This window comes from Ranitomeya variabilis, chromosome 3 (genome assembly GCF_051348905.1).
Source record: "Ranitomeya variabilis isolate aRanVar5 chromosome 3, aRanVar5.hap1, whole genome shotgun sequence".
NCBI classification, from domain to species: Eukaryota; Metazoa; Chordata; class Amphibia; order Anura; family Dendrobatidae; genus Ranitomeya; species Ranitomeya variabilis.
The window spans coordinates 198250482-198274312 of NC_135234.1; the positions used below are offsets into that span (position 1 = coordinate 198250482).

General features: G+C 39.3%; 1 protein-coding gene across 2 annotated transcripts in view; it reads right to left on the reverse strand.

The window, feature by feature from the left end:
* Positions 1-416: 416 nt before the first annotated feature.
* The window catches only part of DENND2C (DENN domain containing 2C), a 35847-nt gene continuing 12432 nt past the window's right edge, over positions 417-23831 (reverse strand). The window contains exons 1-18 of one of the 2 annotated variants that reach the window (XM_077294969.1): positions 18126-19101; positions 17503-17651; positions 16589-16701; positions 16216-16386; positions 14666-14759; positions 14442-14486; positions 13468-13655; positions 12527-12636; positions 12366-12435; positions 10991-11068; positions 10694-10834; positions 10258-10406; positions 9736-9913; positions 9527-9568; positions 7528-7633; positions 6320-6559; positions 5312-5398; positions 417-2758 (exon numbers count right to left, since the gene is read on the reverse strand). In XM_077294969.1, coding sequence (XP_077151084.1) covers positions 2727-2758; positions 5312-5398; positions 6320-6559; positions 7528-7633; positions 9527-9568; positions 9736-9913; positions 10258-10406; positions 10694-10834; positions 10991-11068; positions 12366-12435; positions 12527-12636; positions 13468-13655; positions 14442-14486; positions 14666-14759; positions 16216-16386; positions 16589-16701; positions 17503-17651; positions 18126-18967 — 2835 coding nt within the window. In that variant the 5' untranslated portion in view covers positions 18968-19101 and the 3' untranslated portion in view covers positions 417-2726. Of the gene's footprint in view, positions 2759-5311; positions 5399-6319; positions 6560-7527; positions 7634-9526; positions 9569-9735; positions 9914-10257; positions 10407-10693; positions 10835-10990; positions 11069-12365; positions 12436-12526; positions 12637-13467; positions 13656-14441; positions 14487-14665; positions 14760-16215; positions 16387-16588; positions 16702-17502; positions 17652-18125; positions 19234-23831 lie in introns of those variants that run through there. The other variant, XM_077294970.1, reaches the window with a different exon arrangement.

The window sequence follows — 23831 nt, forward strand, 5'->3', positions numbered from 1 at the left end:
TGCAACAGATAAAGCAGTGAATTTATCAAAATGATATCACGCAGTCCAGTAAGTGATACATTGCTGGAATCAGGGTCAAAAACCTGGTGACAGATTCCCTTTAAAATGTAGAATTTCATCTGGAAAGTCTGCTGTGTATATGACCCATGTATATACCGAAAGGAAAGGTTTTAACTAAGTAAACAGCCCCTTCACCTATTGAAGGCACCGAGTGAAAATTGAATTGGCCATGTGAGACTTCTCCTTGCCGTAGGCCACACTGCTCCGAAAAATCAACTTTTGCTTCTGGTCAAAGTGCTAGCAAAGTTATCATCACATTGCTCTTAGTAACATGGTCGCAGTCGACGTTCACATTCTGATTTTACAACCCCTGTACAAGTAACATGGCTGTATTGACAGAAGACAGACTCCAGACGTTTCATGTAACACTTTATTGATATTTCTGTACTAGTATAAACCCATAACAGTGAATTCATACAGGTCTTAATAAAGTATCCACATTTACCTAGAAAAGCATGTAGTAACAATATTAGGATATGTACATAAAAGCTCAATATGAGCCGCATTTTACAACATATGTGAAACCTACTATTACTGCATCGGCGTGTGCCATTCACAAGCAGACGGACATCTTGTTCTAGCACTATGTTCCCACACATCATACAGATACGGAATTAGTATAGTGGATTGGTAGCAAGTCCTCAGTACATAAACGGATTAGGATATAGGATGTGGAATATATCATGTACAGTAATACTCTGCGGGGATATAGCACGGGTTACATATCATTTATAACGATAGAACAGGCAAATTGGCTTCTGCAAAGATTACAATACGTAGATCCCCGCATTTTCTAAAGGTCTCATTGGTGACTCCTTGCAAGTTACAATAATAATTTACATCATAGAATTTCAGAGGCGCGGCTGCCAAATTCAACATAGAGAAGGGGTGCGCTCAGATTTATCAAACGGCCATAAAAAAACAATTAAGGCCGGAACAGAGGAAAGATGTGGAGGAATAAGGCACAGCTGTATCTATTAAAAATATGACACTAGATTGGAAAAATATTTTTTTTTGCCCGACCAAGCCTTAATCATGTTTCATGGTATCACACAAGAGCTGGGAAAAAAGGGCAGGCGTTTGTATCTGGTGAAAAACGGAATATCCTAAAAAAGAATAGGTTGTGTTCTATGCAGAATGTGGGGGAAAGGGATAAGGACACTTCAACAAGCTGGTTTTCTCCAAGTGGACCATCTGTAGTTGTTGGTCACATTCAGCAGCTGTAGGAATAGTGTCTGGAACTTTAAAAATAAAAAATTGCATTTATAGCCACAAATACTCATCAGTGGACTTGTATGAACTGTATAGAATTTGTAAAGATCAATGAACAAATACAAAAAGGAAAGTCACGGAAGTGTGTTTTTTTTAATCAAAAATTGATTGTCTGAACCCTTATAATCTCGACAGTGAGCAGTATTTCCCAATTAGCACTTAAAGGCCAGACCTTTGAAGTTTTACAACAAAAAATGTCTTTGGTAGGGCCATCCGGTCAAAATGACACCGGGACAACATGGTGCACACGAAGTACCCCCACCATCGCTGTTTTCTAACACTAGAACTCCCAATTTAAAGTCGTCATCCAGGTTGTAGCAAATGTTTGGCCCCACCAAAGAATCGTGAATGGGGCGAGTCCTGGTGCAGACACCCACAATGAACCATGAATGGGATGTTCTAATCATAGGCTATCAATGTTTCAGTCATGGAAAAACCACCCTTAGAATCATATCACAATTCATAATATGCCAAGTAAAGTGCATTGTTATGTTTTAATCATATATATTACAAAAAAGTAAACCTAAAATGCAGATATGACCTTTGCATTGTAAATGCATGCAGCAGTGTCCCACACATTTTACAGTAATATTATTTACACAGCAGTGTCCATTATGGGACATTTCACAGTGAGAAGTGGCAACCAGTTTACATATCTGCCACATAGTATATTGCCATTTTGGAAGTCCAATGTAATACAGTATCGATATATACATAAGTGCAGAATGATTTATGTAGTTTGTTGGGAGATACGTTCTCTTCTGCTATTTACATATAAGTTATAGAAGTGCTTTTTTAATATTTTTTTCTTTCTTTTTTCTGCCTTCTGTGTTTATGATGAATTCATAAAAATTCAAGTGAATCTCTAAAACCCCATGGTAGTCCGTCTGGCTTGCTTGTCCGGATAACACATAAATTACTATGTGATATAAATGTGGAAATCGTCTCTCAATAGTATTTTTCCATTTTATCTCCTGACAATATTTACACTACTATACAGTTGGATCCTAAAAGAGTTTTGTCCAAATTTAAAAAAAAAATCTCTTTCAGTGTGGAACGCTTGGTCATCCCACTCCTCCAAGAGTTAAAAGTTCATGTAAATCATGTTTTAAGCAGCCAGGAGAGGTGATCCAGCAAATCCTACATTTTCATTCCTTCTCTTGCTTGTAATATATCTTCAAGCAATCCAACCTTTTCAAGAGGTTAAATAATTCAGGGATATATAATGTTGGTCACAAGACTGTCTTCTTTTTCATTTCAGTCTATTCCAAAGCATAATGTGAAGTTCTCTTCAATCCTTTGCTTCAGAAACCTGATGGAAGCCGGCAGCATTTATATGGTAGCGTCCAACAGTGACAAATCCATAAGGAGGACCGGCAATGTTTTCAGATCCTTTATTTCTTGTGAAATAACTTCATTTTATTACCTTTACAAAAGAAATATTACATATTATACATAAGACATTGGTTAGATTGAAGACAGTATTTATATTTACTTTATTGTTTTTATACCGGTTCAATGCCAATATCTTTTGCAGAGATATTAGCTTGTAAAGTTAAGGCTCTAATTTATGAAAAGCCTAAAAGGGACATTAGCAGAGATTTATCTCTAGAGACGTGAACTTTTCCCCTGTATAAGGTTAGCCAATCATAAGCTGCCCTGATCTCTGCATCTACGGTGCATAGTACAGCGGAGCCGAGTGTGACTACACCCACCTCCAGCTTTCATCTCACAGCAGTCAGTATTGGGGAGGGTTAGAGTAGTCAGCACGGAGTTGAGAGCTGCAGAGCTGTTCATAATCAGGCTCAGCTCATCTCCTTCTTGCCCCACACTAACTACAGGGACATAAAAGCTGGAGGTGTTTGTAATGACAGCTGTGCTATTTTCTATACAGTAGTTGCAGAGATCAGGGCTGCCCATCATTACATCTCACTGGAGAAAGTATGTTCTTCTGACCTTCTGAGGGCATGTTCTATTTTCTCCCTTCACTATGCCTCCTGTTTAAGATTAGTAAAGGGGGGTGCAATGGGAAAAAGTAAACCCTCTCAGAGACAATTCTCCGGTAATGCCCCCCTTGGACTTATAATTCACGATAACCATTGCAAGGCAATATCTCAGCAACGTAGATGAGAAATTAAATCATGAAAAGAAAAAAAAAGACATTCTATTCAGCTTTGCAGTCACTATTCCACGATTTGGACAGTCTAACGTGTTCACACTGATGGAAGAACTGCTGTATCTGATTATTCTATTGTAAATGGCCTTGAAATGTTCATAGCTCATTAACACTTTAACCTGCAATGTGTATTATTGTCTAATAATGAAATTAACCGCAGGTGTTACATTAGTATAAATTGGATCCATCAACAGCTTTAATCTGCTTCCGGACAGTTTTTTAAGTCACAACATATTTTGTACTACACTGCCAAAGACTGATAGAAAAAAATAGTTTTCATATGTGAAGCTATACAATCCACAAGGAATTCAACCAAAGGCATTTACAGTGGTCTGGACAGGGACTGAACTTCATGGACTCCGTAGAAACAATTATCACCAAGATATCATTTATTACCCAAATCTAGTGTATTTATGGAGTACTTATCTCTTCATATAAACTTTAAAGGGAATCTATCGCCAGGTTTTTACGGTGTAATCTGAGAACAAAGTGATGTAGGGGCTGAGACCCTGATTCCAGAAATGTGTCATTTGCTGGTCTGCTTGCAGTTAATTTGATGCAATTACCGTTTTATCTGCTGTAGATCTAGCAGTTCTCTAACTGCTGAGCCCTGTATCCCCCACACACAACTGACCCACACATCACTGTGTTGGCTGCTAATCAGTGGTGGGGGCGGGGTTACACAGAGCAGTTGACTAGGAGGCACAAGTGACCTAGTCCTGCAGTGATAATCTCCTGCTATTAAAATGCTGATTTTATTGAATCCGCAAGTAAGTGACACATCACTGGAATCAGGCTCTACATCATGCTGCTCTCACATGACATAGCAAAAACCTGCTGACAGAATCCCTTTAAGATGTGTTCTACCTCACTAAAGAAGATGCTTCTGAGGTAATGAACTGAGCCAGTGTCGTGAAATCCAGCTATATTGCTATGCAAGGAATGTTTGCATACCCAAACTGCTAAAGACGACCCATTTGGTCTCTTAAGTTTTTGGACAATTGATAGACATTAAAGGGGTTGTCCAATACTAGGACAACCCATTCTCAAACTATATGTTAAGCCCCTATAAAATAATAAGGCCTGTACTCCCCGCCAATGCCAGCTCCGTTCCAGTGGTATTGGCACTTGTGGTCCCGAGGCCGTGGAATGACACGTGATGCCCGGCGCGCTATCAGCGCTGGCGTCTCTGTCTCAGAGAAACTGAACATGAAGAGGAAGTCTGGGATCAGCTGCAGCACTGAGTTCCTCTTCATGTTCAGTTCTACGAAGGCGGAGACAGAGACACCAGCTCTGATTGGGCGCCGGCGTCACGTGTCACAACACTGCATCACAGCCCAGGGAGAGCAAGTGCCAACACCGCGGGAAAGGCACCGGCACAGGAGGGGAGTACAGGCTTTATTATTTTATCAGGGCCAAACATTTAGCTTTAGAAGGGGTTGTGCTAGTAGTGGAGAACCTCTTTAACCTACAAATAATGAATTACCGTAAGAACATGGTAACCCTGAGGCTGCCGTTACGCTAGCAGTATTTGGTCAGTATTTTACCTCAGTATCTGTAAGCCAAAACCAGGAGTGGAACAATTAGAGGAAAAGTATAATAGAAACATATGCACCACTTCTGCATTTATCACCCACTCCTGGTTTTGGCTTACAAATACTGAGGTAAAATACTGACCAAATACTGCTAGTGTGACGGCAGCCTAAGTCTGTATACAGTAAAGTGGCAACAGTGTCTGAAGAGGACTTGTCCCTTTTACTATTACTAAGAAAATATGGCAAGAAAAAAATAAATCAAACATACTTAAGCCTTTCAAAAACTTGTTAACACCGCTGGGCTCTGTTTCAGGTAGGGTCTTCAGATATTCACATGCTCGCACCTCAAAAAGTCCTAAATGTGAAAAAGAGAACCTTAATAGATAAAATATTATTATATGGACTACATTCACACTGAGCTTTTTTTTTTTTTTGCCGTTTTTAATTAGTTTTTTGTGCATGGGATATTTTTCTGCATCTGTTTATTGGGTAGTCAAATTTGGACCTTTATATCTGACACAAATGTCTCAAGAACTGAAATTTTTGTTTTTTATCAAGCAAGCAAAATAAAAGAAAAAAAAACAAAAGCAGCACCGCGTGCACTATATGCATGTCTTCCCCTTTGAATTAGTAGGAGGCCCACTTGAGAACTTGGAAGAGTTTTTCATTATACTACAGCAGAATTTGCTCAATGTGAATACACCCTTACACAAGTACATTTTTCACTATATCCCCATGTATAAAACCAACAAAAAGAATAAGAGGTTTTCATACAACCAGTCTGTGATGGTAGGAGAAAAGAACAAGCATCTAACGAGACTTTGTTTTCGCTTGATATTCAAGCTTCTTCTTGTAGTCTAATCTTTTCTTTACTTATGACACTCACTCTCCAAGGTTAAAAAGAGACATTGATAGAGGGAAGCTAAGCTGGCCATACATGTTAGATAAATTTCAGCTGAACCAACCAATTTCATGTCCCGTAAAGACATACGTCAGGGTGACAAGGCTTGGGCATCCCCCTAATTGCAGATGTAAGAGAGAAAGCTTGGACAGAGTTTCTACAAGGTCCAACCTTTCCTGAGAAGCTTACTCCCCACCCTCTACAGAACATGTGCACCCTCTTGCGAGCCAAGTGTGCATGTGTATGGGGATTTGGGAGTAATAGTTATTTGTTCCACCAGCTGTTATAGAATATGGCCCTTGTGTTATGTGACATTACCCACAAAAGTTAATTTTGGCACAAAACATAGTTACAAACTATTTGGCCTTTTCTTACCTTTTACCACACTTTTCCTCAGTTCTCTGTCCTGTGTAAAACCTGCAAACATCTGAGTCTCCATGAAGAGGTCAAGGAACTGGCGTACGCTCCTAGAAGTGTGGGACTTGCGGAACAGTTCTCTTTGGAATACTCGCTCCCCCTTTTCATTCACATAAATGTGCAGAGAGTAATGCCCAACTATTTCCACAAAGAACCAGACAAAGGCTTCCGATACCAACGAATTCAGGTTAACTTCTTCTGAAAATAAGGGAATTGTGGGTTAAATATGAAAACCGGAGTCGACAAATAGATTTGATCAAATGCATGTTTTGCAGATATAACTGCATGATTGATTAATGTCCAGACTGATAAAAGATTATTAAAATTGAAACTTCTTTAAAGGACAGCAAGGTGGCTCAGTGGTTACTACGCTAGGGTCCTTGGTTGAAAATTGCACCAAGGACAACGTCTGCAAAGAGTTTTTACGTTCTTCTCATGTTTGCATGGGTTTTCTTCCAGGTACTCTAATTTTCCCCACCTCCAAAAAACATACGGATAGGCAATTTATATTATGACCCCAATGGGTAAAAGTGCTATGAATGAGAGTAGAAGTATATTAGTTTAAAGTATGATTGATGTCTCAGGTTGGGACAGCTCAATTTGCTTCTGTACAAGAAGACTCCTTCATGTGTCATTAATGTATATGAAGGGGGCTGGCTGTCAGGCTTATTCAGTAACTAAGTCAGCCCCCTTCTGTTTCTCTGCATCAGCTGTGATGGAAAAGGGGGAATACAGATCTACTGAACAAATAAAATCAACCCAACTCTTCATATATGTAAATTGACACAGAAAGGAGAACAAGGTCCTATTATGTCAGGACTGGCACTGACATAAGGACATCGTGGGGCTTTGATAACGAAGTGCATTAATTTCAAGTTTATCTAACTCTGAAACTTTTTTTTTTTCGGAGAGCTTCTTTAATAGTTCCACTAACATATGTAATGAATGAATATTGCCAGACATGTATGTATATATTATTATTTACATTATATATAGCCTTCAGAGGGGTTTTGTCTTTACAAGGGTCAGCTACATCTAGAAGAGGGCTTAATTACTGAAATTGGTTATGTGTTAACTAATGCATATCAGGAAATGTCTAAAATATTTTTCTATTCTGTAGCAAACAGTGTAAGACCAATCTCACTTATCAGGTATCTCTTGCCTACCTTCTGTGAAATGTTGTTCGTGATACATAATGTCATTTCTTTGCTCCAAGATCTGGACCAGAGCAGCCTGGAGCTTGTTAGGCAAAATGTCATCTTCATCCGATACCTGTGGAGAACAAAGATCGATAACTTAAGCCTTATGTGTTGCAAAATTATTCTAGTCCGATATTGATCATTAAAGATTGTTGACGCTTACTTTAGAGGATCTAAATTAAAAGGAAGTGCCACCAACCCTAGTATTCTCGTTCAGTAGTCTTTCATTCCCAGGTGACTCATTTGTATGTATACAATGGTATACCATAGGAAGGTGGCAACCACTAACTGGGTGTCCAAATGATAAATCATCGACATATGGGCAGGATGAAGCCAGACAAGAAAAACATGCATTGTGCACTCAGCTTTATGCAAAAGGGAGGATGAGTTGGAAATAGGCCAGATGGTACATCTAGTAAACGCCCTCATTTTGGTGGATTGCCCCAGGGATCAGATTGGAGCTGTCATTTTGCAATCAGTCTACAAAAGACCTTGTATGCAATCACAGGGCCGGGACTTTACATCCTCCTGAGACCAGGTATAAGAAGATGACCTAAATGCACATAATTGCTTGGTGTACAGGAGGATACACCTAGGCTGAAAATCACCACCCATAGCCAACAACAGGCTGAATTCCGACAGTTGTAATCAATTATCTTGTCTACACACAAATAGCACATCTTTGTTAAATACATTCGTATTTTAGATCCACTATGATGATAAACAATTCTATGCAATTTGCATCTCAAACGACAATTTATCTCGTTAACCCCCATCACACAGTTACTATGAATATATATTAGAGCGAAGGCACATTTACATTAGCTGACCGTGGCTCCCTGCAAGGGTTGGTTTTTTTTTAAGCTATAGTATGTCCTCACGATGAGCTTTGGTGAATTTTTGATGTTGCAGATATTCTGCACACATTAGGTAAACTAGGTTACTATGTTTTTTTTCTACTTTTGACATGTCAGGTTTTAAATAAAGCCACTTTGCTTTTGATACTTTCTGGAGTTTGGCTTGACAAAACATCATGTGCTTCAGCTACAGAAATGCGCACATCTAATTCAACCCTATGGGGAAAATCTGCACATAAAACTGAGCATAATCACAAGAAAAATTGACATGTTGTGGATTTGAAACACGCACCAGAGGTCAGTTTATGCGGAGTAAAAAAATAAAAAAGTACACTGGGCATGGGATCTCTATAAATTCCATCCACTTTGCTGGAACTGTAAGACACTGTGTTTTTGACACAGCAAAAATACTCATCATGGGTACACAGCCTTAAAGAGAATCAATTGCACCAGCTAGGTGTACCTTACTCTGAAACATTTAAGAGCCAGCGAGGGACCATTGTTCTTGTATGGCTAGTCCAAGATGTTGGTCCCCAGCAGCTTCTCCCCACCTTGTTCCCCTTTAGTGACCGGTCTTTATGTGTATAGCTAGAAACTTGTCACTCAAAAGTGAGTGGGTTGTGGAGAATCCACATGGACCAGCCCCTTTGACTAATCACCCCAGCTTCATGGTCCTCGGCTGGCTCTTAAGCGTATGCTTTCTCTAAGACATCAAAGTGTTCCAGATTAATCCCTACTTGGCTATCGGGACAGAGCGAGTATCCAATTTATGCCGTCTATGGTTAGGATAGCACAAATCAGCTTGCGGGTTCACTTTAATAGCCTGTTTAGACAGGCTGAGCACACTTATATGCATGCAGAATAATGGTTAATTTGATCACACTACAGTTCAGAATTGTATCGTCAGCATATTTTCCATTTACAAAGGAAGACGTGCTGCCGAGACCAATGAGTTTTAAGCCTTTTTTAAAAAAAAAAAATCATTGCACCCTACAAATTAATGGTTTGCTAGTTTTTGGGAGCTATTGTTGGCCTGTGTAGACAATTTGATAATTGGAAGGTTTTCAGATGGGTGGGCGTGATGGGCATACACAGTAAAGAGTTCTCACCTGCTGAAGAAACTTGTTTCCACACAGATCAACAATTAATACCTAGAAAAGTAAAAGAAAAAGTATATAAATATCCTGATATACTGCATGGTAGTCCTTAGTTAAGGTAAAGATGTCCCCATCTCTAGTGATAGTTTGGCACCAAGGTAGCATGCCACTGCCCATCACTTCCATATTCTACAAGGATGTAAAATGACCTGAAGACTCACCTCTTCAATAGGAAGATCACTGAGCAGAGGTAAAGAACAAGACAGGATCCCAGTTAGGAATGGAGTAGGAGAGCAGACAATGTCAATCATGGAAGCCGGAAGGACGGGGATGTAGGTGTGCTGCCACGTGAAGGGATAAAGAAGGGCAACCACTGCATGGGCACACTTAGACAACGTGCTATGAAGGGAAAAAAGACATAGATTGTTATATTTCATGCTAAACTTAATGTCACTGTTAATGGCTGTAGTGTAAAGAACATCTAAACTTTTTTTTTATTTTTTATTAATTTTTGAATTCTACTGAAGGCCAGAGGTAACAGTAGCTTGCCCCCCAAAAAATATACAAAGAACAGATCTGAAATTTCACTATGTGACCATTAAAAAAGGAACCACGAATAGCAAGTCAAGCAGTACTTGATTCTGAGCAGCCATATCACACCAGATTGACAAGTGCACCCCAGAAAGCTGCTTGAAACCTTGATGTATTCTACAGCCCTAATCCCGATAAACAGCAGGATTTACCTTAATTTGTCAGCTACAAAGATGACTCGTCGCTCAAGCAGAAGTGAAGCAAAGACCTTGGCAAGATGGTGAACACTGAGGCAGCTGAATAAGCAGTCAAAGTCAACATGCTCCAATCTAGAATCCATGGGCCTGCAGAGCTCAATCACCTAGAAAAGAGAAGACATTATATTAATGAGGACTTATAGATTGGGCCCTGTTAGCACAAGGGGACAAGGATGGACAGGGACCACTGTTGTGTTGTGAATATAGGTTCTTTATTATAAAACTTTCTCCTCGGCCAAATTTAGTATTATCTCAGAAAACCCCTTTAAGTGTATAGCCACCATATCAGAACTTATCACTGTTCTCCCAAAAACATTCATTTACTACAAAGCCTGCCCTAGGTGAAATAATATCTGCTCTTCTACTAGTCCATATAAATTGATAAATTTACCTCATTTCCTGATCCTGGCAGGAAACTCTTCACAGTTATGGTTCTTCCAGGTGCTGGGAACGGAGCGTCCATGACACTTCGCATAAATGGAGACACCAAAGCAGGAGACATCTCCCTCCTTTTCTCTACTTCATCTAAAATCTGAAAACAAATGTATGTTACTAGTAGTCCAAGTCTGATGTAAGCTGCTTATATACATGGGGCTCTGTTTAGATCACACCTGAGCCTTTTTTCAGGTGAGAAGTTGTGAAATGTTCCCCAATCTATACTTGTAATACATCTTTTATAAATTATTACCTTAGAAAAGAGGTTGAAGCAGCCCAGTCGGCTGACCATACAGTAGACTTCAGGTAGACGTTTTCCCTTGCCTTGAGGCTAAAATGGAAAAAGAAAAATGTATTTGCTGGGTTTAGGCTAAGGTCACAAGACAGATTTTTCTCATTTCTCATTTTCCCAGAAGATCGGTCTGATTATCCTGATACTACTCTGATCAGAGTTTGATCCAATTTCTCAGAGGAGAATTAAAAAAAAAATTCTCTATCTTCTCTATTCAGTCTGTCTTTGAAAGTCATCTGAGTACGGTCCAATTTTTTCCACGGACCCATAGACTTGAATGACCGAGTGCAATTCGATAATCAGAGGCAACTTTTGCATGCTGCGATCTTTTCCCAGGTGCACAGCCACATAGAATAACAAGAGGGTAAGTGCTATCCTTCAAAACAATGGAGTGCACGCATCCAATTTTTTTGATCGTCTACATGAGCCTTTATTGTGACGAGCCTGCTAAAGTTCTCAGTGCTTTTCATAAATTAGGTGCAGGGACACTGAGTGCGGCACTTTGCATGCTGTGGCTGTCCGTAAGCCCTAGTGATAGAAATCCTTGCAATAGAAGCTTTAGCAGCATGGTTATAATGAGAAGTGAGGGGACTATATACAATTACGGTACATTAAATTATCACTAATTTATTGGTCCAGCTAGACTAAAAGCATAATCCAACCCATAGAAAGCTTAAGTCATACACCTGCAAGCTATTAAGATGGGCCAGGACTCAATGCCCTTGTCTCCATAAAAAGCCACCAGTGAGGTTATAGCCTCAGAAGCAGAAGGTGTATGTCATGGCGAATCAAACACAAGCCTTTGCGGAAACAAATAGTCAATGAAATACAGAAAAAACAACATGGGAGAATGGAAAACTTGCATATGGCAAGGTAAGGGGCAAATTTCATCTGAATTTACCATTTCCAACTTGAATTAAAGGATCTTTTACAAGAGTAATTTTTTCCCCACAAAATGCTCAGATAGGATTACAACAAGTCATACTCACTGTATTGAAAACCGACCGCTACTGTTCTGCTGCTACCAAGTCTCCTACCAGTTTCCACTTCCTACTTCAGTAATCACATCCCATTCACAGGGACATGTGACCGCTGCAGTCAACCAGTGTTGATCAGTGGCAGCCAGTGATTTGCACTGCAGGACAGGATGTCATTGTTGCAGCAGGAAGCAGACACTGGGAGGGAAATGAGCAGCATGAGAACGGGAGCAGTGAGGGGTCGATATGGTGAGTATGATTGAAGTCCAATCTGAGTATTTGGTGGAAGAAAGATCTTACTTTCCAGATGACTCTCAATGTAGCCAGTACAACAGGTGTACAGGAAACACTGAACTTACCAGAAGTTTTTTACAGTAACCAAACCATCTACTTCCATCTTCTCCAGTCAGCACAAATGAAAAGGTTTCACTAGGAGAGAAAAAATCCTGTTAACAGGTTTATACAGAAGTGACATGCTGTGTTGATAAGTTTATTTGACAACCATAAGATTTACTATTACCTTTTAAGGCCTGAAGTGGGAGCCCAGTCATTTGAGTCAGGGAAGCAAAATTGTGGGATGACTTTGAGCCTCTCTTCTGTATCTTTGGATTGTTTCTGGGGCTGTTCATTCTAATAAAAATATACCAGTAGACAAAATTAATACATTCAAATTGTGCATGGTGCCCGACACTGTTCATCATTATTCCAGGGTTAAAGGTATAGGTAGACTTTCACAGCAGCCATCTGTTCATAATGGCCGACACACATTACAAAAGTTGAAATTATGGAATTTTGGAAAATTATGTTTATTTTTTTCAGAATAAAAGAGTAAATGTTGAAGATAAAGTAAAGATCATTAAGAAAAGTTTATCAGTCATTTCCTCTTTATGCAATTACCAATATTCGATAAGCTACACAAATTACATGATCAACCTCTAGAAGAGTTTTCTGGATAAAATATACAATCTTTTCAAAGATCTCCATCTTCTAATAGAAACTTACTTAAGAATGTAAGTTACAGTACTCTTAAAAAGGGATGTCCAGTACTTAAATGTTGATGGCCTATCCCTAGGATAGGTCATCAATACTAGAGTGGGATTACGGCACCCCTGCCCATCAGTTATTCCCGTTGCCGTCCAGATATGATCAGTAGCGGATCTGCACAGCACAGTTCTGCCAGCTGCATATGGCTATGACCAGGTACTGCAGATCTGCCTCCATTCAGTTGAATAGGCGTAGACCTGGATAACCTCCCTGCGCCACTATGCAGTTGACAGAGCTGTTCTCTTCTGCTCCGCAATTAAGCGTCTAAGGCCACTGCTGGCACCAGGATCAACGATGGTGTTGGGTCGCACCCTAACCGATCTGGTATTGATGGCCTAGCCTAAGGATAGGTCATCAGTGCAAAAGTATCGGACAACTCCCTCATCTAGCAGTGAAAACGGTTACAAAAAGTTTTACCTTATTGGGATACTGTTGGGTGATATAGGGAATATAGCCATCTCCAGATAGCTTCTTCTTCAAAGAGACAACCACAAACAGTTCAAAAAGTTGCTGCTCCTGGAGTTCAATGAGGTCTCTCTCCAAAGTCTGGTAGTGTGGGTTCCGCTTTAATGAGCTCTGGAACTGAGCTAGACGTTTATTGTGCTCTGTTAGGAGAAATAATAGTTTTTACTTAAACAGGTTTTTCTTTTTCTATAATACTTCTATAGTAAAAGATCTGAAGATACTTCTAGTACAGACACTATGGGGATTTATTTTTAATACTCTAGTCATGTGTCTCAGAACCTGAGGGAGCTAAAAATGTATTCTGCTGCTCTTGGTTTCCTTTAAATTATGGATTGAGAAATATCATTATGGGTGTCATGAGATTAAAGAGGACAGCCTAAGAGTCCTGCCCAAATTTCATGTAAGCACATGCTTCTACTCATCCCATGATAAATCAGCTTGTCTATCCAGAATGACCAGGTATTCTGGATTTACAAAACCATTGTCTTCCTTACTGTTTGAACTTTTATAGGAAAAAAAAGATGGGCAATTTCATCTATTATTACTAGTATTAAGAAGTAACTGATGGGAAATTTGGTCAAAAGTCGGCTTGTCTGGCTTTAATGGGACAGGGAGTGGTGGAAATTTTACACAATATGTGATGAAGGAAGCGAGTTCCCATACATGGTCCATACAACTACTGTGTTCAGATACTTTACTATGGATCACATAAAACCAAAATATGTAAGAGAGCTGTAATTTAACGATTTTATTGTTCTCTACCAAATAAAATATGTAAAAAAAAAAAATTCAACATAACAGTTCAAGAGGCCTAAATCTTGACAAAGCAGAAGCTAAAATAGATGAACCTCCTTGCTCCTCCATAACACATAAAAAAAGGCAAGTGGCATGCAGAAAGTTACATTTGGAAGAATTCATTTTCTTACTTTTCTGACGATCCTCTGCTTCACTTTCAGATTCACTTGCTTCTCCTAAAAAATAAAAATAAGGGAATACCATAAGTAAACCTTATATGTAATACAGCTTCTTAGAATGTGATTTAAGTACAAATATTAAAATGGCTAGGAAAATATAAAAAAAAAATTACATTTAATAATTTATATGTACTTGACCCCTCCTACACATCTCCCCCCCAAAAAAATATACATACCTTTAGATGTAGTATCGTGGCCAGTGAAGGTCTGAACTTTAACCCTCTTCTTTCCACGTTTCGTATCAAAAATATCCTGAATCTTCATCACAAGCTGGAAGAGTAAAATAAAAGTTGACTTTACGACCAGGGTAAAAGTATCATAACAAATATTGCACAAAGACAATCCATAAAACAAATAGCAAAAAATTAAAACCATATACATTAGCAGAAGCGAGAAGAGACATGGGACTTGCTTCTCTTCAAAGTCTGAATAGAAAGAACAAACGTACTGGAACAAAGATTAAGCGGCTGCAGAATTAGGACAGGAAGGATTTTGTGCGTGTGCTTCCTTGTTAGGCCAATCACATCCTGCATGGAGACTTTTTATTTTGCTCGTGTTAGAAACACAGGATATACAATGCGTCTATAGTTTAAGACAAAGTAATGTGAATATATAGACTATGCTTGATATGGAGCAACAAAAGGCAGTCATACTTGAAATTTGCGCCCACTGAGAACACGGGATACACCAGGCAAACTTTAAAATATACAACTTTGAAATTCTAGACTAGTAAAAACTTCAACAAGGCTGCCAACACATCTAAAATTCCCTTGCCATGTATTGCACTGGGTGGAGTACAGGGCCAAGAAAAAGTTAAAAAACAAACATACCGTACTCATCCTACCAATCACCTATCTTGCTGCCCCGTTGCTCCCAGTCTGGTTCTCCATGCCTCACTTGCACCACATTTACAGTTCAGGCTCATTGCTGGAATTCCTGGCCTATGCTGAACATCAGGCCGGAGATGTGGTGTGGCAGAAAACCGCACAGGGAGCAGTGCAGCGGCTGGAGAAGTGAATATGAGGGTCTTTTTTTTCCCTCACACCTTAATTATATTACTGTTTGAGGTCTGGAGAGAAACATCAATAGGGAACCATTCAATTAGCAGTGAACAACCGTGCTGGGAATCAAATTTTCCGGTAAAATTCTTGTAATATGGCAAATTTGAATTTTTTTCAAATCCTCTCATCTCTTGTATTGGGTCATTGTTATCAATGGATTTCAAGTATCTGGTGGCATCATTTTTCTAGGAACATCTTAATTACTAGATTCAACAATTTCAAAACTTTTCTTTTAAATAGTCAACATCACAAAACCACCATACTTCTTTAAAGCCACAATGATCTTACTGTAAAGAAGCTTTCCGATCACAGTTTACTGCCTATACAGCACTCACTTGGGGGTCTGCCTTCTGAGTACCTGGACTCAGTTAGGCCTTACTTCTGATGGATCCATCTTTTTGTGTCTGGCCAAAATGATGGACAACTGTCGAAAAGTTGGTCAAACAGAGTCCACATGTTGAACTCCGTTTGTTGTCTCACTGAAGTCAATGGCTTTGTCTAAGGAATGTCCGAATACCATTTTTGAGGTATTCAATGGAACACCCCAACTTAGTGCTTAACAGTTAGCAAAACAATATGTACACACACATGGCAATTTGTTGCAAAAATGTCTACCCTTATCACATTCATCTGAATAGGGTCTGCAGAAAACAAGAGAAACATACCCGAGGAAACTTCTTCCTCTTTTTAGCGGTTTCTCCACCATTCCTGAACACTTTCCATTCCATTAGTGTGACTGGTAGGGTGGAATCCTTGGGGGCCTTCTTGTGAATGTACAGCTTGGTGCTTTTCAGCTCCAGTGTTTGTCTTTTCAGGAAGTTTGGTTTTGAAGGGATCTGAAGAAACAGGTTGATCATTACTAAACAATAAAAATAATTTTTCTCTGGTAGGCATTACAAACAAACCCATAAAACGTTTGTACGGCTTAGGTCTGCACTTACAGACATATCGTAATTTTTAACATAACCTTCAAGGAGGAAAATGTAATACTATTGTTTAGCCTACTTTTATGATCTGTGAACTGTAAGAATAATTAACCTTAGGGGCTTTGATTGTACATCTTGGAGGTGGGATCTTCCATGATGTTGGCATTTTCCAGACAGGTAAAGGAGATATTTTAATATCTTCATATGGATTTTCTTTCTGTGGATCTAAAAAAAAAATAAAATTAATAATTACTAAACTTAAAGGGGGTTGTCCGATATTGGGAAAAAAAATAAAACATACCGTAGATAGCTTTAAAGAGAAACAAATGTTCCCATTTTTTACTCTTATTTTATTCCTGCTGCTTCCCTGAGTTTTTTATTTTTTTTAAATATGCCATATGGAAATATGAGTTTTTAGTGCTAATTTTTGTTTTCTTTACACAGGGGTGCTGCTCACAGGATTCACTGGGTGAGGGGGGTGTCTTTAGGCTGTTTTGCAAAATTACCCTTCTAGCAACACCCTCTTAATGAAAAAGATAAAACTGTATCATTACCATTTCTTTAGACCCATATGCAAGATTTAAACAAAAAAAGAAAAAAAGTAGAATAACCTGGGGAGCAGTAAGAATAAAATGAGAGCACAAGCCCCCCACCTTTGACCCGATGACAGGTCTCTTAAAAATAAGTAACATTAACATACTCAGCTATCAGCGCAGGCCGCTTCGGAGACCTGTACCAATTCTGGAAGTGATGCCGGCTATGTTTGGACATATCAGGACCAAAGCAACAAATCTCAGGTTGTTATTTCATGCAAGTTTCGAATGTGGCAGATATCGCTTCCAGAAAGTGGCCTATTCTTGATCCGTTTGGGCATTGGGACACAAGTATGCCATGGTTTTGGGGATTTGTTTTTTTAAGTCAATCTATGCCTTAATTCTTTTTCTTTTATCGGAGAACCCCATTAATGCAAACACTGTATAAATAGTAAACACAATGTAATAGATACAAAAGTAGTTGAAAACCTACATGCAACCTCCTCATACAGGTTGTCCTCTGACAGTGTATGATAGAGAGCTGATGGTGAGGGCTCACTTGGTTCTTCAGAGATCTGAGGGTGGTTTGTTTGTTGTATGAAGCGTCTGAATGTTTGAACATCTTCAAATTCAAAGGATTTCCTAGAAACAAACAGATACCAAGACATCAGTCGCAGCATTCCACAAGTGCCATGATAGGACAATAGCGTCAAAGATAAAAAGCAGGTTTATACAAAGGTCCTAATGTTTTGTTATTGACTTGTATGTTTTTTTCATTTTAAGGGTGAAATGATATGCCTATAGCCCCTTTACTGCTAAACAGCAACTGAAAGCTTCACTATATATTATATAGATAGCTTTATGCTGATGTACATTTTTTTAATTTTAAAATCGTCAATAATGTATTGAAATATAAATATTTACTTAAGTCATTTATTTTACACTTTTTGTAGCCAATTACAATATCTTTACCATTAGATTTCCTTGCAGCCATTAGTAGTGCACAAACACAATTGCTGCCAAAATCTTTACATACTTCATAAAGTCACAGCTATGCTTCATAAAAAAACTACAGAGTTTGGTTGTATTATCTGACTAGAAGGCTAAATGTTTTACCTTTTAGATCTGGGTCTTAGTCTTCGATTTCCAGATTTCTTTGGCTCAGGTGGTGGCACAGAAGGATCCGAAGACTCGGCATCACTATCATCCACAGACTTTCTTCTTCTATGATTGTGATAATTGTCCATACGTTCATCATGATGGTTACAGTTAGAGTATCGAAATGTCCTTCTTGGCTTAGGGAGAGGATTTATTGATGGACTTTGATCAAATGGTTCAGTATCATAATAAATGTTTTCCATACTCTTCATTGCAATCGTTTGATCCACCATGCCACCTAAGTCTAGCTCCTTTTCTGTTGAAATGCTTTTACCTCTTCTTCTTTTAAATTCCAAAACCATCTCTGTCAAATCTTCCTGTGAAATCATACTTGTTTTCTTAAACATTCCAGCTGAGGTGTAAAAGTTTCCAGGAGGAAGCTCTATTTCTTGGTCTAAAAATGTCTTTGCTTTACTGTTAAAGTTTGTTGGACTTTCTAGTGGGTCCTCATAAATATGTGGTTGGCTAGGAAGGACACGGTTATTTTCACCATCTAGTAAGTTGCCACTACTGCCTTCCCTGAAATCCAAACCCAAATTCTTACCACGACTTACACCTAATTTTCTATTGTCCAACCCATCCTCAATTGATTTTGTAAGTTCATTTTGATCATAGAAAGTTCTTTTGGGTTTTATGTCAAGCAGATCTCCACATGAGCTGCTATTGGCCCTAACTTCCCACTGGGAGATTTTCTGCCTGATGTTTTTGCAATGACTTCTTGAAAGAGTTTGTTGTGCAGATCGGGTCAAGCCACATTCTGGGCTCCCCATAGTATGCATCACAGGCATCTCTATAGTCATAAAAGCCTCATAGTTGCCTCTAGTAGATCCGCTTAGAGGAATGTTTGTATCCAATGGTGTAAAGACAGTTTTTGTAAATACAGTTTAGTGCTTTTTAATAGTAAAAACAAAGCATTAAATCTAATTTTCCTAGAAAATAAAAGACTAAAGATATGACCTAGCACTATTTTGTATCTCAGATAGAACTTGAATCACTTCTCAGAGTTATGAAGTCTCTACTCCACTGCAGCTGGTAATGTTGCGATTCTTTCTTTCAGGGCCCCCAACTGAAAAACAAATACATATTGTTACAATGCGTCCCATAGATAAGGGCTAGAGCAGAAGCAACAATAACTGTAGTGTCTCAGAGCAAGAGGAATACGTCATGTTTAACAGATTGTGAAGGACAAAAGTTCTAAAGAAAAAAAAATCATGCAGAAAGACAGATTATAGCAAAACTGACAATGAGATCTTAGTATATTATTCCCTCATTTCATGAGTAATAAATGGAGATATTTTCAAATATACAATGTGGATGACAATATACATAAACATAGCTTAATGCAACCCAACATAAACTGTAAAGTTTATTTCAGGAAACAAAGAAATGGGTTGTGAAAGATCAGAATGAATCAGTACTGACAAGGAATAGAAAGGACTGGTAAAACCCAGGCTAGCTACGGTAGTTACACGTGTGGGAGATGGAAGAACACAATAAATGATCAAGGAAGAAAATCAAAGGAGACATTATGTAATGAGGAGAATGACAAAGACATCAGAGGAATAACACCCAAGCATTTGCTAAGAATTAGAAATAATAAGGATTAAGGTTAGAGCGGCGCACATTAAATGGTTTGCTGCATATGGTCAACCCTTGGAAGCTGACTAATTCAGCAGTCAACTGATTTAACTGGGGGTAAGTGGTAAGTGTATGTGGTAAATGTATGCCAACTCAAGTAATACTACACTTCCCAATCAGGCCATGCACATGGTCATGTTGATTACACGAGCTGTACATAAATATTTCTGGGGTTCCCCAGGCCAGCACATTGGTTAAATAATGTAATAATGGGCATAGATGTTTTTCTTAACTTCCTTGAGGCCATCACACACGAGACAAAAGTCATCTGAACCCGCCGATATCGATGGTCTTATGTGTATAGGGGTGCCAGCCGACTGATGGTTGGGAGAGATTGTTCTTCCTGAGATAAGCTACTAGCCGATGTGTCAGTCTGTGGCTTTCTTAGAGCACATAGTAGTACTCGGCTGAGCGAGTGCAAGTGGATCGCTTTGTGCAACCTCTGGTCCACAGTCCAGGTCGGTGCTTTCTGGCTGTGGACAGGACCTGTGAAAAGTTCCTGAACTTTTACGCTCCCCGGAGCTGCTTTTAATTTGCTGGCCTGGCATGATGTCATTTGTGTGGCGCACAAGTCATGTCTTGCCAGCCCGGAAGCACAGGAAATTTGTCACCGGTAGAGAGCAGCGACCTAAACCGTGGACTGGGGTTGCACAAAGTTATCGGCTCATTCCTAACACTAAAGGAAGATGGGACAAACCTTTCATAAGTTGTCACCAAATCCTTGGTCTTTAGGGTCTCACCTATTTTGTGGAGTACGCTACATCAATGTACCACCAATTCATTTTCTATGCAGGAAACTGACTAAATTATACATCCACTGTAGGCTGTTGGAGTAGCATACCAGTAGACACCAATATATATACATGGAGCATGCATGTTGGAATTATTGAGTAGATGCCTCCATTATTATGAATTATGCTTGCTTATATAGCACAATCATATTCCACAGCACTTTACAGAAATTATCATCGCTGTCCCAATTGAGGATCACAATCTAAATTCCCTATAAGTATATCTTTGGCGTGTGGGAGAAAACCACAACACCTAGAGGAAGCCCACGCAAACATAGGGAGAACATAAAACCTCCATGCATGTTGTCCTTGGTAGGATTTGAACCCAGCATTGCGAACCACTGAGCTACAGTGCTGCCAGAGCTTTGCAGAGTAATAATAATATATATAACATACATAACTAAAATAAAAAAATGATCACATCCTAAATTTGTATGTTGCATTTAAGATGTTAACATTCCAAATTAGAAAGTGGTTAAAAGTAACAAATCTCTATCTATATCTACCTCTATATCTATCTATATATCTTTTCCTTTTACCATTAAAGGCATTTCCTATCGCTCAGCCAGACAAGAAGTGACCTGTTAACAAAAATAATGATTATGTTTGATGTAAAAAGTTAATTTTATGGAAGTCCGACTGCCAGAACCTGACAGATGCTAGCAATTATCATTTTTGACTACACAACCACACAGACTTTTAACCAATGTCTACGCTTAATAACAGGGTTTGTTCCCACTGGGGATGCGGGAGGCAGGAAGAAAGGTTTGAATGTGAGGAGAAGATATGTTTTTCCAGCTTCCTGCACTGTTAGCTGTGCCCACACCCTAAAATAGTTTCATAAACTGCTTTCCTGGCATTACGAGACAAAAAGGCCTGAACATGTCAGCTCAGCTTTTCTTTCCTGAAAAGCTTCTGAAAGCGGGAGAATTTCTCTATTGCATTAGTATGTGTCAGTCAGTGGTGAATCCAAAGGAGACCGATTAAAGAGTGGTCATGAAAACCAGACCTAAAACTGTGGTCGGGTTGTCACAGACATCAACTGCAAGCTTTAAAAAGTATCACCGTTAATAAAATAATAATTGTAAGTTAGTGTCACACAGTCTTTTGGAATACCACTGACATTTTTCATACAGACTTTTTTTAGCCAAAGCAAAAATTCCCCATTCCTTTTGAATACTTTGGCTCAAAAAGCAATCAAAAAGTGGCGTTTTTCCCCCCCCCAGTGCTTGACACTTCTTTTAAAGAGAACTTATCATATTGAAAATGGTACCTGATCTACAGGCGAGATGTTCTAGAGCAGCGACCAACTCTGGTCCTCACGAACCACCAACAGGTCATGTTTTCAGGATTTTCTTGGTATTGCAGTCGGAGTTGTGGAACATGGTTCTAGAGCAAGAGTAGCTGATAAGATTGATATTCATTTTTGTGGGAAAAGCTTCCGAATAACTTGTATTTTATTAAGTGAAATCCCTGGACTAGCAATGGTCCTATTCAGCGATTCCCTGTATGACTGCGCATGCAGAGGTAGCGGTCAGTCACAGAGTAGGACCACCCACTGGACCCCTACACATACAAACAAACACCAGGGATTTCAATGAATAAAATACAAGTTATACTGAATCTTTCTGCCCAGCTTCTCCTCCTCTATACTGCGCTGTCCACTGATTGGACAATGTAACAGGTTACCTTTAAGGCAAATAGGATGATTATTAATGCAGCCCTCCCTACTCACAGCACAGTCAAATCTGTTATGTTCTGCGGTCTACATAGTAGACAATTACAATGTGTAATAATACCCGAATAATTTCCTCAAAGAACGTATGATATTTGCGTGATCTGACACACGAGGCATTACTGGATTGCATCCTACATGTTCCTTTCCTCTGCCCGTTTATATAATGCAATCTCTGTACATTTTGTTTTTGTTATGTTGCTTGTGTCACAAAGGGCACTTACTGGGCATTTGATTTTCTGCCCCTGTTCTATGCAGCTTTGTGCTTGTGGGTAAAGCAACTGGAATAAATACTATGTCACGTACAGATGAGCGAATTGATTTGTTGCGAATCTGGCAACTTCAAACTATTTCGTTTTGCGCGAACCAACAAAAATGACACTCACTATTTTACACAATACAGAAGACTGCACCAGCTATAAAAGGCTAACATAACCTCAGGAGCAACGGAGTGAGCTTCTCAATAATGTCTTGCGGTTATCATATCACAGATTAGCACCCCCTATCATAGCCTGTTTAAAAGCCGAGACAGGGAATGCAGCGCTACTCTCATTCACCATCAAGGCGAATCTTTAGTGACAGGATGTCACAGTTCCCACTTTGCATCATAAAAAGACAAAGAATTGTGAATATATTGTACAAATGGTGTGTATGAAAAAACGGTAGTAAATAATGATCTGTTTACCCATAACCATATAAGTGGAGGTCACTTTGACATTACTAAGTGTATTTACATGGAAGAGCTTGAAACAGGTTGGATACAGTCCTTGAAAGCCTCAGTGTTAGGCCGGGGTCACACTTGCGAGTGTGATGCGAGAACCTCGCACGAATCTCTCGCATCAATACCCGGCACTGCCGCCGGCACTCGGACCGGAGTGTGCGGCTGCATAGAAACACATGCTCCGGTCCGAGTGCCAGATTGATGCGTGAGTTTCTCACATCACACTCACAAGTGTGACCCCGGCCTTTGGCTGGGGTCACATGACCGATTTTCTCTCATCCAAGAAAAACGATCATGTGATCCTATCACAGTGTGATCAGATTTTCTCGGATTTGTAAAAAAAAAATCTCCATTTTTTAAGTCTGTGAAAATCGGACCGTGCTCAGATGTCCTCGGAGTGCAGTCTGATGTTTTCTACAGGCCCATAAACAGACAGAGAGCAACATGACCTTATAAGTTTCCTGGAGGGCAAACCTGCTCCGGATTTTATGCCGAAATTTCCTGAACAAAACCGGAGATTTTCTGCAGAAAATCCGAACGCGTTTTTCTCGCGTTTCTTTGCGTTTTTTTCCAGAGTTTCCCAATGTATTAAATGGTGGGAAATCCGAGTTAAATGTGCAAAATTAATGAACATGCTGCGTATTTTTCTGCGATGCGTTTTTATCGTGGAACAAAACGCAACATGTGCACAAAAATTGCGGATTACATTCAAAATGATGGGATGCTTAATGTATGCGTTTTTTTTTAACTACACTGTCTTTTTTTTTTAAATTTGGGAA